General features: G+C 41.3%; 1 protein-coding gene across 3 annotated transcripts in view; it reads left to right on the top strand.

The window, feature by feature from the left end:
- Positions 1 to 14524, top strand: part of ELAPOR1 (endosome-lysosome associated apoptosis and autophagy regulator 1) — a 483435-nt gene extending 468911 nt beyond the window's left edge. Inside the window, exons 22-24 of one of the 3 annotated variants that reach the window (XM_086923178.1) lie at positions 7139 to 13082; positions 13204 to 13345; positions 13494 to 14524. In XM_086923178.1, coding sequence (XP_086779304.1) covers positions 7139 to 7207 — 69 coding nt within the window. In that variant the 3' untranslated portion in view covers positions 7208 to 13082; positions 13204 to 13345; positions 13494 to 14524. Of the gene's footprint in view, positions 1 to 7138 lie in introns of all 3 variants that reach the window. The other 2 variants (XM_086923177.1, XM_086923176.1) reach the window with 2 other exon arrangements.
- The last annotated feature ends 735 nt before the right edge of the window (positions 14525 to 15259 follow it).

Here is a 15259-nt window from a genome sequence, read left to right as displayed (position 1 = left end):
CGTGCCTACGTCGCGCCCGCTGCACTCGTCCGCTGCGCTGACACATACTGGCCGTATAAATAGGGGCGGAGCGTGGGTGGAGTGTCAGGGGTAGAGTATGGTGGAGGTCAGCCCAAGCAAAGATGGCGCCCGCTACCGCTGGGAACCTGCGATGCCGATCAGCCCCCAGCCAGTAGCTCACCTCTGAAACTGAAGACTCAGGTTAGTAACCTGCATAACGAAAAACACAGTAATAATACAATTTAAAATCAGGTCGTAGCATAAAAGCGCTGCCGCTCGCAATCAGCGGGGCGAAGTGCAGGAGAATAATTGGAAGAGCTCTCTCAGCGTCCGCAAGCCAGCCCTCTGCCACCGGGCTACTTGCAAACACTAGGCGAGGGGCGAGACGCGCTCCTAAATAGAGGCAGAGCGTGGGTGGAGTGTCAGGGGTAGAGTATGGTGGAGGTCAGCCCAAGCAAAGATGGCGCCCGCTACCGCTGGGAACCCGCGATGCCGATCAGCACCCAGCCAGCAGCTCACCTCTGAAACTGAAGACTCAGGTTAGTAACCTGCATAACGAAAAACACAGTAATAATACAATTTAAAATCAGGTCGTAGCATAAAAGCGCCGCCGCTCGCAATCAGCGGGGCGAAGTGCAGGAGAATAATTGGAAGAGCTCTCTCAGCGTCCGCAAGCCAGCCCTCTGCCACCGGGCTACTTGCCAACACTTGGTAACATAGCAACTCTGGTTTAAAATCTAGCAGGTACATCTGGGGAGAATGGTGTGAGTGTGGTAGAGGTAGAGAGGAGTACGAAAGCAATCATCCCCTTGGTCAGGCACCAGTAAATGTAGATATTCACCCAGTAGTAAGAGAGGAGGTTTTGCCAACATCAACCGTACAACCTGTATTCTGTCAGGAAACAGACTCTCCCCAATTTATAGTAGAAGCTTCACCTCTGGTGTTGGTACTGGCAAATGTTCCACCTTTGGTACCTGGGCAGCCAGAATCCCCAACATCTCTCTCTAGTAAGGCGCTGCACTGGCTGTCAGGTAATATGCAGATGGCCCCTGGGGGGAAACAGCAGTTAGCAGGGGAGATTACGTCGGCTAGAAGGACAGACTGGATAGGGAACAGACCAAAAAAGTTTAAAGGAGATTGCGTAGTGGGGAATTTCTCCCATTCGGCTGTGCTCCCTAATGTTTTGTCAAACATACTCCTCCCTCAACGCAGGAGTGGCACTATTGTTCCCCTCACCTTAAAGTTCTTTTATGGTGAGCGGCAAAATGTGACGTATCCTAAGACTCCAGGGCCAAGGTGGGACACCATGATGAATAGGTGGGGTGCGGGTGCTCCATCTAATGAATGGGGGATTAGTCTAGGAAATAGGTTTGGGATCCTGTCAGGCCTAAATGATTGCGACTGACTCCTGGGGGATCGCAATACGGTATGTATTGGATTATCTGAGGCCTGTGGACTGGATGACACTATAGTTCATAGCGCTGTCCTTACAAGTGATATCCGCACGCCCCGGACCAACACAATGGGCAATTGCAATATCTCAGTGGATCTGGAAGGGACTAATGGCTCTAATCAACCACGGGATTGTATGGTTGATAACACAGCACAAAACAAAATTGATCTCAATCAGGAGGTATTAGATACTAGTCTATGCAGGGTTTTACTACCCAAAGAAGGCAGGGCTAGCGCTGACCCACAAATCAAAGTTGACCGCACAAATTCTCTTGCCTTATCAACTCTGGTGTCATGGAATGTGACAGGGTTGAAAAGTAAGGTAACATCTCTGGACTGGCTATCTTTTCTGGATAATAAGGATATCATCCTCCTTCAGGAAACATGGCAGGTAACTCCGGAATTTAAGCCAGGATATTTAAACTTTTACACTTCTGCCATCCCTAGCTTACGGGGAAGACCGAAGGGAGGCTTGCTGACATGGGTTAAGCAGGATAGTAGATATTCCGTTACTCAGCTGGTCTCAAATAGCCCAGATATCTTGCTAATTAAATTTAAAAGCTCAGACTTTAAGGACCTCCTTGTCTTTAATATTTATTGCAGGGGGCTCCCAGGTGGTAAACCTACCGAAGCAGTTGACCAGTTAGATATTCTCCTTGAGCGATACCGCTCAAAAGGCAACATTATTGTGGCAGGAGATTTTAATTGCTGTTTTGAACCCTTAGACAGCTATGATATGGATCTTACAGTGGAAAAGGACTATATTTGGAAGATCCCTCAGCTGACAATACCACCTATTAAAAAATGGTCAGAGGCAGCACTACAACTCAAAGTCCTATGTGTGGAGCACGGGTTACGTGCCACTAATGGAATAATGGGTTCCGACAAACAGGGTGCCTCTACCTTTAATAACGGTATATCTCATAGCCGCATAGATTACATCCTTACAAATAAGGAGAACTGGTCTACTATGGATGATATGCGGATAGAAGAATGGGTAGAGAGTGATCATAACCCATTAATCCTGTCATTCAGGTTATTTGATTTACTAAACTGTGAGGGTCTGGGTGATTGTGTGGAAATAGCCCTCTCAAATAACCATAGACGAATCAGATGGGCAAGCTGTGTGATGAATGAAGAGGGTGTTGATGCCATGAGGGATCTGACTGGTCAGGCTATAGTAGAACTAAGGAACAATTCCACTGTGGAGGCAATCGTGTCAAATACTAGTCGGATTCACGACAGCTTCTTTAATCAGTTAAGATCTTTCTTCGTCAAAAAGGTGACCAAAAAACAGAGTAGGCCAGCGAGAAAGGAGGGTCAATGGTATGGTAAATCCTGTAGGGTTGCATATAGGGTCAGATGCAGTAAAAACCAAAGATATAGTTAAGATCAAGACCGCCCGAGTCACGTATAAAAAAACACAACTTAAGGCAAAAAGTGACTGGGACAATGAATACTGGAAGGAGCTCCTGAGTGCTAGTAAAGAAAGATCTATGTGCTCCTTTTGGGATATGGTCAAATGGGGTAGGGGGATAAAAAGGGGTGAACCTATCAACTATGTTTCACCAAATGCTTGGGTCTCTCACTATGCGTCTCAGTTTGCCGCTGTGGACGAAGTGGGAGAAGAGAGCGAGGCTCTTTTAAAAGCAATTGAGGGCACAAATCACCTTTCCTTTACCAAAGCTGATATCATCAAAATTTTGAACAATATCCCTAAAGCTAGGGCACCAGGCCTGGGCTCCGTTCCAGCAGACCTTTATATGCATGATAAGGACCTTTGGGCCTCTTATATCCATCTGTTAGCTAATGGCATTGCGATGGGCTCACCAATACCTGAGTCCTGGAAGGGTGCCGAGATCATTCCAATTTTCAAAAAGGGGGAGTGCTCGGAAGCAGGAAATTGCAGGCCAATTAGCTTGATTGCTTGCATACAAAAGGTAGTGGCAAGGCTCTTACTGCAGCGTATTCAGGGCTGGATAGAGGAAAAGGATATTCTGTCGCCCCTACAGGCAGGGTTTCGTAGTCATACCAGTACCATTGACCAAGTCTTTAGATTTGTTTTACTATATTGCCGTGTAGTGTTACTAGGGGGGGGGGGGGTATGCTTTTTGCAGTTTTCGTTGATCTTAAATCAGCGTTTGATTTGGTGCCTCGCACTAAGTTGTGGGCAACTTTACAAGAGCAGGGCATCCCACTTGATATTTTGTCACTTTTAATCAGACTGCATGAAAATAATTATGCCAGTGTCCGCTGGAATCAGCAGGGAAGCGTAACTGACAAATTCCCTATTGCCAGGGGGGTTCGCCAAGGGTGTGTACTTGCCCATACACTCTTCTCACTATACATCAACAGGGTGATCGGCTATTTTGAACAGCAACCAACTGATGCCCCCAAGCTGGATGGCAAGCCGATCCCCCTGTTGATGTTTGCTGACGATACACTATTAATTTCGAAGACACAGCAGGGCCTCCAAAAGGCTGTTGGAGTCTTTGAAGTTTTTTGCAAAGACCATGGTCTTGTCATTAATACATCAAAGACAAAGTTCATGGTCCTACATAAAAATAAACTCGTCAGAGGGAAGATGGTTATGGATGGGGTTCAACTGGAGCAGACCCAAGTATTTAATTATCTGGGCATAACTTTGTCATCTAAATTAGATTGGAAACAGCACACCAACCAGCTGGCCACGCAACACGCACAACTGACAGAAGCACTCACTAAGGAATTTTATTTATCTCACAATAGGCCAATCACCCCAGTTCTAAGGATTTATGACGCTAAAGTTGGAGCAGCAGTTCTCTATGGGGCGGAACTGTAGGGGCTCAGTAATTTGAAAAGGCTGACGGGTGCGAAAAATAATTTTTTGCGTAACATCACAGGCTTACCGGTCTCCACCCCACTGATCCCTCTCCATTACGACCTAGGGTCTCATAGCCTCGAGGATATGCCAGATATAGATTGGTTGCCTACTGGAGGAGATTATGGGTTACTCCAGAACTCTCCCAGTATGCACGGGCCTTCCTCGAGGTAAGAGACTTCGATAAGGCTCATAGAATAATATGGTTGAGGGAGGTAAAGGCTATTTACAAGGATATGGGATTATCTCCATTGTGGGATGACCCAGTAGGGAATCTCTTTCCACCTAGAAAAATATTTCGAGACCTGTACTGGAACATGCTTGAGGCAAAGAGATTTGGCCGCTGTATTGAACCATCTTTTACGGAAGATTTCCTAGAACTTAAGCATTCTCCGGCCTTTGAGGCATATTGGGATTGGATTACCATCCCAGGGGACAGGAAGAAATATCATCAGCTTACGGTGGGGACATTACCATTAAATGCTTTCACCGCAAAATGGCAAGGGGGACAAGGATCGGCTGCTCCCTTCTGTCCTGATCAGCGGGAAGTCATTGGGCATGTTCTCTTTGCCTGTCCCGAATATAAGGTTCCTAGGAGATCTTGGTTAAAACCTATTTGTGTCCAGTTAGGTCTCAAAATGGGTTGTGAGGCAGTCAGGATTCTACGTACTGACAACTCCCAAGCCGTAGTTATAGCCATAGCTAAATTTCTCCACTGGATGTGGATAATTCGGGCCCGTAAAATGAGCCTACAGTAATTTTGGCCTAATGATACTTGAAACTGTAAAATGTATCTAGTGAGTAATGTTCCTCGTGATGAATTTTGAAACATTTTAAAATACTTATGTCTTCTTTTTAACACAATTTATTTAATGATTGTAATCTATGGATTTTATGTTTGGTGGTTGGCCAATATTAATAATTGTTAATTGAGAGACGAAGTGATGAATTGTGGATTATACTAGCTGTCAAGGAAGGGTAAATTTAAAAAAAAAATCTATATTTCTTAAATTGTAAAATTTCTTTGAAAATGTCTAAGGTTGTAATCGTCTTTTATGACTGAAAAAAATCGAAATAATGCCTTTTTGATTCGATTTGCTATTCGTTTTGCCAATCATTGTACAATCACACCGGCATTAGTAAGGTCAATTGTGGAATCTTGGAATATTATCTTCCATATTTCCAAAAAGGTTGTCAAATTGTGTGTAAATACAACGTGGGGGCATCTTGGTTACGTACAGCTATCTTGTAATATTATTTTAATTACTTGCAAGATGGCAGCCATGTGGCGAATAGAAGCTACGTGGTTGGTGGCCATCTTGGAAATAGATATTATAATATTTGTCCATCTTGGAAAGAGATAAATTACACTTTCAGGATGACATCTATGTTGTGCCTAGAAGCCATATGGTGGACATTTTTAGAAGGTGACAAAATCATATTCAGGTGTCTTACAACCTTATTTTCTGTACTTCCAAGATGTCTGTCACATCGCCTCATCATGCATCCTAGTGCCAGGGTTTAAAAAATATAACAATCAAGATGGATCCTCATCACCATTGGCTTTGTCAATACTTGCACCTCATTGGCAAAGCTAGAGCAATTGGCGTTGCCAATGTTTGTTACTGGCTACAAAAGAGTAGATCCCTTTCACTGTTCCTATCCATGCAGCCCTCCACATTACTCTTTTCTTATGTTGCTCCTACTTAGAGTCTAAGGCTGTTTCTTTTAGTGTCTTCTCTAGAATTGTAGTCTTTTGTATTAAATTATCTGCACAGCACTTTGGTAAAAGCATCAAATAAAAGAAAATGACCAAACATTTCTCCACAGAAAATATCTCAGCACCCCAAGCATGCCACAACTCTCTCTTCTCTAAGCTACAAATCAACCTTACTGATAAAGATGACCAAATGTCCCCATGTGACAGGAAAACCGTGTTTCCAGCTGTGGGCTTTTATGTATCAAATCAGCACAATCTACGAGCTTTCATCGTGGATTGCATCCATCAAAAAACACACCTAATAATGATTTGTGACATTACAGTCCTGTGGTGGAAAGCTGGTGTCCTGGTAACCACTCTATGCCTGATGTTGCTCGGAGTTTCAGGAAAGAGATCAAGTTATGTACCATCACCACTAGGGACTCATTAGGACTGGACCATGATTCCCAGTAGAGCTGTGTGTGTACTTCTGCACCCAGCATTCCTTGGTGTGCTAAAACTACAAGGTTTATTTGGGACAGATTCCCCATATGTTACCCAGTCAAAGCAAAGGGCTTACAAGTTGACATTGCCGAAATCTGTGCTGTAGCACCAATTTATACATATTATTCATATATAGAAAGGTTGATGCTTATTGTGAGAGTGTACTTTCACTGTCAAACATACTTGTCTGTTACTCTCAAAACTGATGTGTGGAAAGAGCTGTTGAAATGGGTCATCTGGATAACTTCTCTAAAGCATATGTGTTATGTTCTTATTGCTGGATCTCTGGGCTTCCACATTCCTTTGTAGTGATCATGTGAGTAGAGGCTGCTATAGCAACAACTGCAGATCTGGGAGATTTACCCTGTCCATCATGTGCAGGCTCTACTAATATCAAGCACCTTATGTCAATGAATGTTTCTTTTTAATTGCCTGATTCTACTAAAAAAAAATGCAAAATGACGATGGGAATAATTTACAGCGTTTAGGGAGACTGGAATTTTAACTATTTTCTGTGCAGTTCAAGTTCTGATAATTTTTTCATATCAGAGTCTTTGCAACTCTGAATTTAATTGATATGTGTCAATCAGTATTGACTGTGTGTTGTTGGCCTTTCTTTCCAGAGGACATCGGATGGCTTTGATTCAGTTCCCTTGAAGAGTTCCTCTGCAATCACAGACATGGATCTCTGAAGAACCTTCACTCATCGCCAAACCCATTGTTAGACTTCGGAGAGAGCCTTGCTGCAGATACATGCAGCACCCTTCAAATTCCGCCAAATCTAAGACAACTTTCCTACGGCAGTCATTTCACTATGGCTGAGATTTTGCTCCATCACTGCTGCTTTGAAAGTGTATTATGTGGCCTTAATGGACAAACCTCTCACCAGAGATTTTTCCTCTTGATGTATTTATTTCTTTTTTTACACCAAATATGGCAATAACTAGTGATTCTATCAAATACAGTGATCCATTTTACCAAGGAGTAGTGCAATGTTTCCTTTTTCTGATCTAGCTTCATCGTGTCTTGATGAAGATAGGAGGGGTATTAGTTAGTTTGTGTGCACAGTCATTCTCTTAGAAGCAGTAAAGTGTTGTAGAAGAAAGTGGTGGTATCTGTGCACCCTTGGAGTACAACCCGTATTTGTTTCTCGGCCTCTTTACTATTCCTCTAAAGCCTTAACAGAATTGGACATTGTGCACTTGTTGTTACTGCTGCCTCCTCTCTAACTAGGAATGGAACTTTTGAGTAGCTAAAGTTTAAGTACTGACATTTGCCTCACTCTGTCTACAGAGCATGACCACAAATTATAGTTTCTTTTATAACAGCATCTGATTTTAATTGAGGCTATGCCGCAAGAACTCAGACTCAGGCTTATGTTTACCACTGTGCACTTCTGTCATCAGGTCACCATTATTTCAGTGCTCAGCATTCCTGTTGCAAGTCATTTTTATAAGGTGTGTCAGTCCAGTTAGCAAGACTACAACTCCCAGATTGCATTATGAAACCCCAGAACTGGAAACATGACATCCTGACTACATGGAGCTAAGTAGAAACAGCAATCAGTGACCTTCTGCTCACAAGTGGAATGAAGTAGTGTGTCGGTGAAGAAGGAGAGAGGAAAACCATGTTTCAATCAGTGCTAAATCTGTATTAGTGTTTGTGTAGTAAGTCTTTGTGTCATTAGTTTGTGTGATTACTTGGTGGTCTGGGTTGCAACTGTAATATTTATATGTGTCTATTTTAAAGCCATTGTATCTAGAAAGGAATCCCTTATTGCTTGGTAGGTTGCCCTGAATGTGTATGCATTATCTTTCTCCTTTCGTATAGCACACTGATTTCCCACTGCGATTAGCAAACTGTTGAACCTCTTGGTCGAACTACAGGGAGTAAGCAGTTTCTGAAGCTGTATGTCACAAGTTGAGTAATACTGTTTCTTGTAAGTTACTGCCTAAAGCTAATAATTTCTGCCTCCACAGAGGAGCATGCAAACAGCCTGATCCTGAATCTCCTCCATGTGCTGAATGGTCAGCTCTCCCTCCTCAGGTGGGGTGCAGATATCAAAGCAGGAGAGGACTTGCCTTCGAGAATCTAGTTCACACTAAAATAATTCTGTGTGAGCATCTGAGTACCGCAAGACAATGGTCAAGATTTTCCATTCTCCTTTACGTCTTTACCCAGCCCACATCTTCTGCACCTCAAAATGTACAGCACGCTTTGTGCTGCAAGTGACTACATAGAGTTTATTGTGAGGAACATAAGTTATTTTTGTTCTAACTAGTCACAAGTGTGTTCTAGGAATTATGAGGCATGATACCTTTGCTTACATTAGCCCACGAGAATAAAAACGATAACCTCACAGCTTGTAACTATCACATATTGTGTTACACAAGTCAGCCACTATGATTACAATGTAAGAGCCACTGCTTTTTTATATTTTCCACATAATGTGCCTATTAATGTAGATGTGAGATTTTTACCTCAATCTATTGCACCTTGGAGGTTTTGCAAGTTTGAGTATTTGCAAGGGAATAACAGTTAGGGTTGCACCTTCAGGCATGTCCACCAGTAATAATATTAAGTCGCGTGGTGGTGGTAAGGCTATAACATGATCGTTACCATGCCTGATAGTACTCTGTTTATACTCTTGTTAATGCTGAATTACATATGAGTGCTTTACGATGTACTCACTGCTGTAATACTAAAACACTAATACTCTAATACTAGAGTATTGATGCTCTAATGCTCTTTTAACATTCAGAATATTTTAAGAGTGAGTATTAAAATAGCATAATGTATTAGAGTATTCAAAATATTAGATTACAAGAGATGTAAAATACTTTGAATAAGTTTGAAATGAAGGAGATTGGAAATTTCTCTACCAAAAAAGATTCCTTCATAAATTGTCCCCATTTAATGCAACCCACCATTTCATAGACCACTTGAGTGAAAAGGATGCTTACTTTCTTAAACGAAGAAGGGGGAAATGGAATTAATTAAACAGGCCACCAGTTAACAATAAAAAGCTTGAACATTTCTCCAATCTTATGTCACCAACATGAGGGTTCTGGACTATCGCAATCCTTGGGAAATTCTGTTTGGGTTGTAAAACCAATTGTGGTGTCAGTCACCAAAAGGCCTTTTTAATGTCTTACGCAACTCATATCAGGCAGTGAATTTATAGTTTAATAGAATAATATTTGTATTTTAATTTCAATACTGCTGATTTACAACAATGACGCCTAAAATTATAGACACATTCTATAAGTACACTTCAAGACAAACACCTCTTCATTGTCAAAAGCATTGCATTATACATAACTTCCATGTTCTTGTGTGTTCCTACATTTCACTTCTTTAGCAACAGTTCACACTGAGTTCACACTGAGCCTTCTTTCATATGAAGGAGGATATGACTCTCACTTTCTCTACAACTGTCTGTTCAACCAGACATCCCAGAATGCTTGCAGATTTCCTGAAGAGTCAGGAAATACTCAGAGTTTGGGCTGCCTGTTTCATTAGTGGGTTCCTGAAAAGCTAGGGGCGTCATCCTCTGCAGTCCAGAGGAAGAGTTAGGGGAACTACTGTAAATTAGTCAAACATTTGATACATGTAGATATGTGGATGCTGTATTGAATTAGACTCTTGACAATAACACGGTATTTGGGTTCACCTAAAACGCCTTCCATTTTAAACACTACTGTTGGTTTCTTTTTGGGTTATTCTTTTTAAATTGTTTTCTATTTTTTACCCATTGGCCATAATTTATTTCAGCTTGTTGTTTTAGTTGTTTTTGCCCTCATCAGCAGTATTTAAGTGGAAAAAAAACACTCTTTATTAAGTTACATAATATGTGGCTGGTTTGATATCCACATATTATAAATGTATTCCTTTCTTAACTTTCCTGCAGAGTGTTTTGCATTCTACAGAATTAGTTTATCAAGCATGTGGCTTATTTAGGGACTTTTATTAAAAAAAGAACTGTCTCGGTGGGAGATGCTTTTTAATATACGTAAGGGATGAAACTTACTATATAAACAATTATTACCCTAGACTCTTCGTGGGTTAGTGGGTTGCTGGATCAAACACATTTTTGAAAATCCCAAGGCAGAATCACTCAGTAAGCTGTATAAATGTATACATGTGTGCATCAGATTTTCCTGATATGTTATTGCCCTTTCAGATGCTCTAGTTATTCCAAGAAATCTCCGATTTTCCCAAAATACCTCACTCCCTCAAATGGTGGGAGGCGTATCAGCAGATTTGCCTCATCTCCCACTTGATATTACGCCCCTGAGATTGCAACCCCCAATTACCTCCAAGTACAGCTTCTGATGTTTGACATTTTCAGGACTCCATTTTGTCTGTGTGCAGTGGGGCTGCCCAGTGTGGTATCATATGTCACAAAGAGATGTGCTCTTTTAAATAGCAGGCATGGCTGGGTGTCCCCTAAATGTTCTCCCACCTTTTTTAATTGATTTTTTAATCTGTTTTCCCAATACTTATGGTGTGGCATAACCAGCTATTTGCCACTTCTCTTCACTGAAATATCACAGTTCTGCTTCAACATAGTCAATGTCCCTTATGCACTAGGAATGGAAGATCGCAACAGCAGAGAAGCAGCACTTTCTAAGCAGAATTTAAAAATGCCTTTTTGAAAAAAAGAAATAATTGATAGCTGACTTCATTTAATTTTCCCCCAAACTACCTCACAATAAGCTTTCACATCAGGATAGATTCCAGGTTTAACACAATGGAATGGTGTTAGATGCTGGGTCTAAATTTATTTACAAGTCTCTTCCATGCCACAATCAGACCAGAACTATCTGTTCACTTGAGCAGGAGATACCACCCCTTATTGGGTACTCTAAAATCATATCCACAACTTATTTTCTAGGATTTTTCAATGTCCCTTGAAAACAGTGTATGCCTCTTGCAATTTAAATTGAATTGTGTGCACCCATTTGGAAAACAATGTCCCCGTTCTAAATTTTAAGATGTTGGCCGTGATGTCAGGATTTGAGACATCCTTAACAAGTCATCAAACACAGCTGTGCTTCATAATGACATTTGATTACCTTATTGAAGTATGGTTAAGTAACTGCTTTTCTCATTTATTACTTTTTTTCTGGATCAGCGCTCTCAGTTTGTGTTGGGCTTTTTGCCCACCTCCTACTTATAGAAAGAGAGACAGTACAGGTTCGTATTTATATAGATTAAAGAACTGGTAGGTATTCTACTAGAAGTGCTGTCACAAGAACTCCAACTTTCTGGTTCTGGTCTTTTGTTTGACAGATCAGTGCATTCTTGGTGTTTTAATCTTGGTCTGAATCAGCTGAAACAATGGGTGTGCCACACCTGATTATGATATTTAAATTACAATTTAATAGTGGATACTTGGACTCCATTGCATTTTGGTAACTCTATCCCTGACGTTACTAGGACTTCTGGCAAACACTGACCCTATACCTCACTTAGCATCACGTTGAACTTGAGAACATTTACATATTTTGGTTGCTACATTGTGGATGGTTGATGAGAGGCTGAAGATACTGAAACATGGATTTGGGTGGTGAAACATGGGCATGGTAAGTCAGATATGGATGCAGGCATTGAGTTACGCATTATCTACAATTAGTATATGCATACTGTCATATTTATCACCACATTATTGTTTTACATTGTTTTCCTTTCCTACTTCCAGCAAAAGGGTCACTTGATCCCTGACACTGAGAACCAGACTTAAACCCCCTGATCCCCAGTCTACAGCCAGTTGTGTATCTATTGCACTATCATCTCTAAAACCTAGATATGGTAATGTCTCTGCTCCCAATTAGTGTTTTTGCATAGTTCATTTAAGTATCGAATAAAGCTGGACAATGTTCTTACTCGGCATATCCTGACCACCTACAATGCACAGCTTTTAATACCAGAAGATACCCTACTGAGACTGTCTGTCTGGATTATGTATTTCTACCTATGTATGCTAGATCCTGTGTATAGTGGCTGGGGTTTTCTATCTTGGCTCAGGTTAGATTTTGAAAAAGTATCTGCAAAATAAGGGTCAGGGCCCAGAATTTTCCCATACAGTCTGGATTTAGCTCAGACTTTCATAATGTGCCAAACGGAGACGTATATGTTAATGTGAGTCTTTCAGTATGTGTCATCCTGAGATGCACAATTTAAGGGTACAAGTGGATCAGATATAACAATCAACAACATATCAAGTATTTGTTTAGTTCTTAGTACTACTATGAATCTCACTCCAGTTGAGAATCCTGTGACCACAGGACATTCAGTTCCACCCGGAGAGGTAAATTGAAACCGTTCAACACCACAGGGCGGTGCCATCTTTGTAAAGGAGCCCCGCTTTGCAGAGTTGTCTGATGTCACAGAGCAGAATGATTCTATGAACCCGCACGGTGAATGAAGAAGCAATTTATGAATACAGAGGGATGCAATATACCACACAATGTTTTAGTGCGGGTACCAAAAAAATAGAAGGTAAAAATCGCACAGCTCGTGCTGCTTCTTCAGTGTAATGTGACATCACATAGATACTAAGGGGTGGGGAAAATCAAAAGAAAGTGACTGCTGGATAGAAGTTGATCTTTCTCAGCCTCTTTTGATTGCGTTGCCTCACTTACTGGCACATGCATCAACGTAGGCTTTTGCGATTCCTAAACAGCGATTTTTAAGGAATTGCTATTTAGGAATCGCAAAAGCCTATGCATGTAGGAATCGCTATAAAAATAGCGATTCCTAAACATTCCTTAATTACTACTCGCAAATTGCTAGTCGCAATTATGGAATGCTGTCCCATTCATGAAGTGGAGATTGCATGAGCAATTTGCGAGTACCAGTAGGTACTCGCAAATTGCTCATGCAATTTCAAGGATGCAAGGGTGTCAATATGACACCCTGTTGCACCCCTGAAATTGATCTCTGCACATATGTTGCACACACACATGCCCTCAGGGCATGTGTGTGCGCAACATGAAAGTTTGAAAAATGCACAAAAGTGCATTTTCAAAAGTTTTAGCAAATTACCATGAAGTTCAACTTCATGGTAATTTGCTACTCCTATTAGCGAAATCGGTAATTTTGTAACTTTCATGCATTGCATTTAGGAATATCAAATTGGGATTCCTAAATGCAATCGCAATTTAAGGAATCGCACTTTAGAGATTCCTTAAATTGCGATTTTTGCATTTGGGATGATGCATCCCAAATGCAAAAATCCGGTGGCAAAGAGGCGGATTCTGAGAATCTGCCCATTTGCGACCGGTATTTGGCTTGATGCATGGGGTCCTTTGTGGTTAAACTACACCTGAAGGATACTCTATTGAGGTGTCTAAGTACGAAACACAATACCAACCCAATGTGACTCTGCCCAAAGCAAACTTTTTTCCTACCGCGAACACAACAGAGAGCATTATGAGGGGTGGGGCCTTTCACCTAAATAGAGAGATGCGAAGCCAAACTGTTGAGGTCATAGCCAGAAAGATGGCATGGTGCCTCTCTCTCTCTCTCTTTCTCTCTCTCTCATTCGTTTTCCACCCCATCTCCCCCTCAGAAATCAAGAGCAATCCTATATTTTAGGAAGAGCAAATATTGTGATTTATGAAGGAACCTGTAATGTCTTTAACACCACTCTACAGACTGATACAAATTGATAAAGTTGTCGCCATCATTTGCGCTAGCATTGTTGCATTGAGTGTACAGAAAGTGTTGTATTTATGTGAAGCAGTGTTATTTAGGAACTGCACAAAATGTTTGAAATATTGTGTTTCATTTCATTTTTACATGTGTACATTGAAGATGAAGCTGATATATTTATACAAATTGAAATTGTGATACAATTTTTTTCTAGTCAGATGGGGGGAAAACAACATGAACATGAATTTTGCCAAATGATTTTTACACAGTTTGCTAAGAAAATATAGTTTGTAATGGAAAGGGGGTTGTGCTTACTTTTTGATGAAATAAAATATACTTTTTGGTCGAGATTATGAGTTGTGTCCTGTTCATTCCCTATGTCAAGAATATGTGTGTGCTTTTTAGTTTCTTTAGTGTTGTTGCTGTGGTATTTTTTGGAACTGTGGTCAGATATTTTATTGTTATTGTGTTAGTGGGGCAGACCTATACAGTATGCTTTGCATTGCACACCTACATTAAACACTCATGCATGCCACAGTGAATACCAATATAAATTTGAGGTACTGATAATATTTCATGCCGATTAAAATTCCCTCCGCCTCCTGATTGGCTGAAGCAAGAAGAAGAAAAAGGAGTGCTAGGGATACTGTTGTAGGCAATGCAATACAAGGGGGGCTTTCAGACAGGGTAGGGGGGAATAGCGTGACCCATCCCTCCCCCACCGACAGCCAGTTTCCCAACCCCACCGTCTGCCAGTCCTCCAAATCCCACTGTCAACCAGTCGTTCAGTATGTGCCATCCTGAGATGTACAATTTCAGGGTACAAGTAGATCAGATATAACAATCAGCAACAAATCAGGTTTTCAAAGGAAAATCATATGAAGTACTGAGGATAGGGTGTCAGCAGGATATTCAGTTCCACCCAAGGAGGTAAATTAAGTCATTCCACACCACAGGAGCGGTGCCATCTTGGTAAAGAAGTCCCATGTTGCACAGAGTTGCCTGATGTCACAGAAAAGGTTGATTCTATGAAACCGCATTGTGAATAGAGAAGCGTATTATAAACAAAGACGGATGCAATGTAC

The sequence above is a fragment of the Lissotriton vulgaris genome, chromosome 5 (genome assembly GCF_964263255.1).
Source record: "Lissotriton vulgaris chromosome 5, aLisVul1.2, whole genome shotgun sequence".
Classification (NCBI taxonomy): Eukaryota; Metazoa; Chordata; class Amphibia; order Caudata; family Salamandridae; genus Lissotriton; species Lissotriton vulgaris.
The sequence above is the reverse complement of the archived record's forward strand: the minus strand, read 5'-3'. Positions and strand labels throughout refer to the sequence as shown.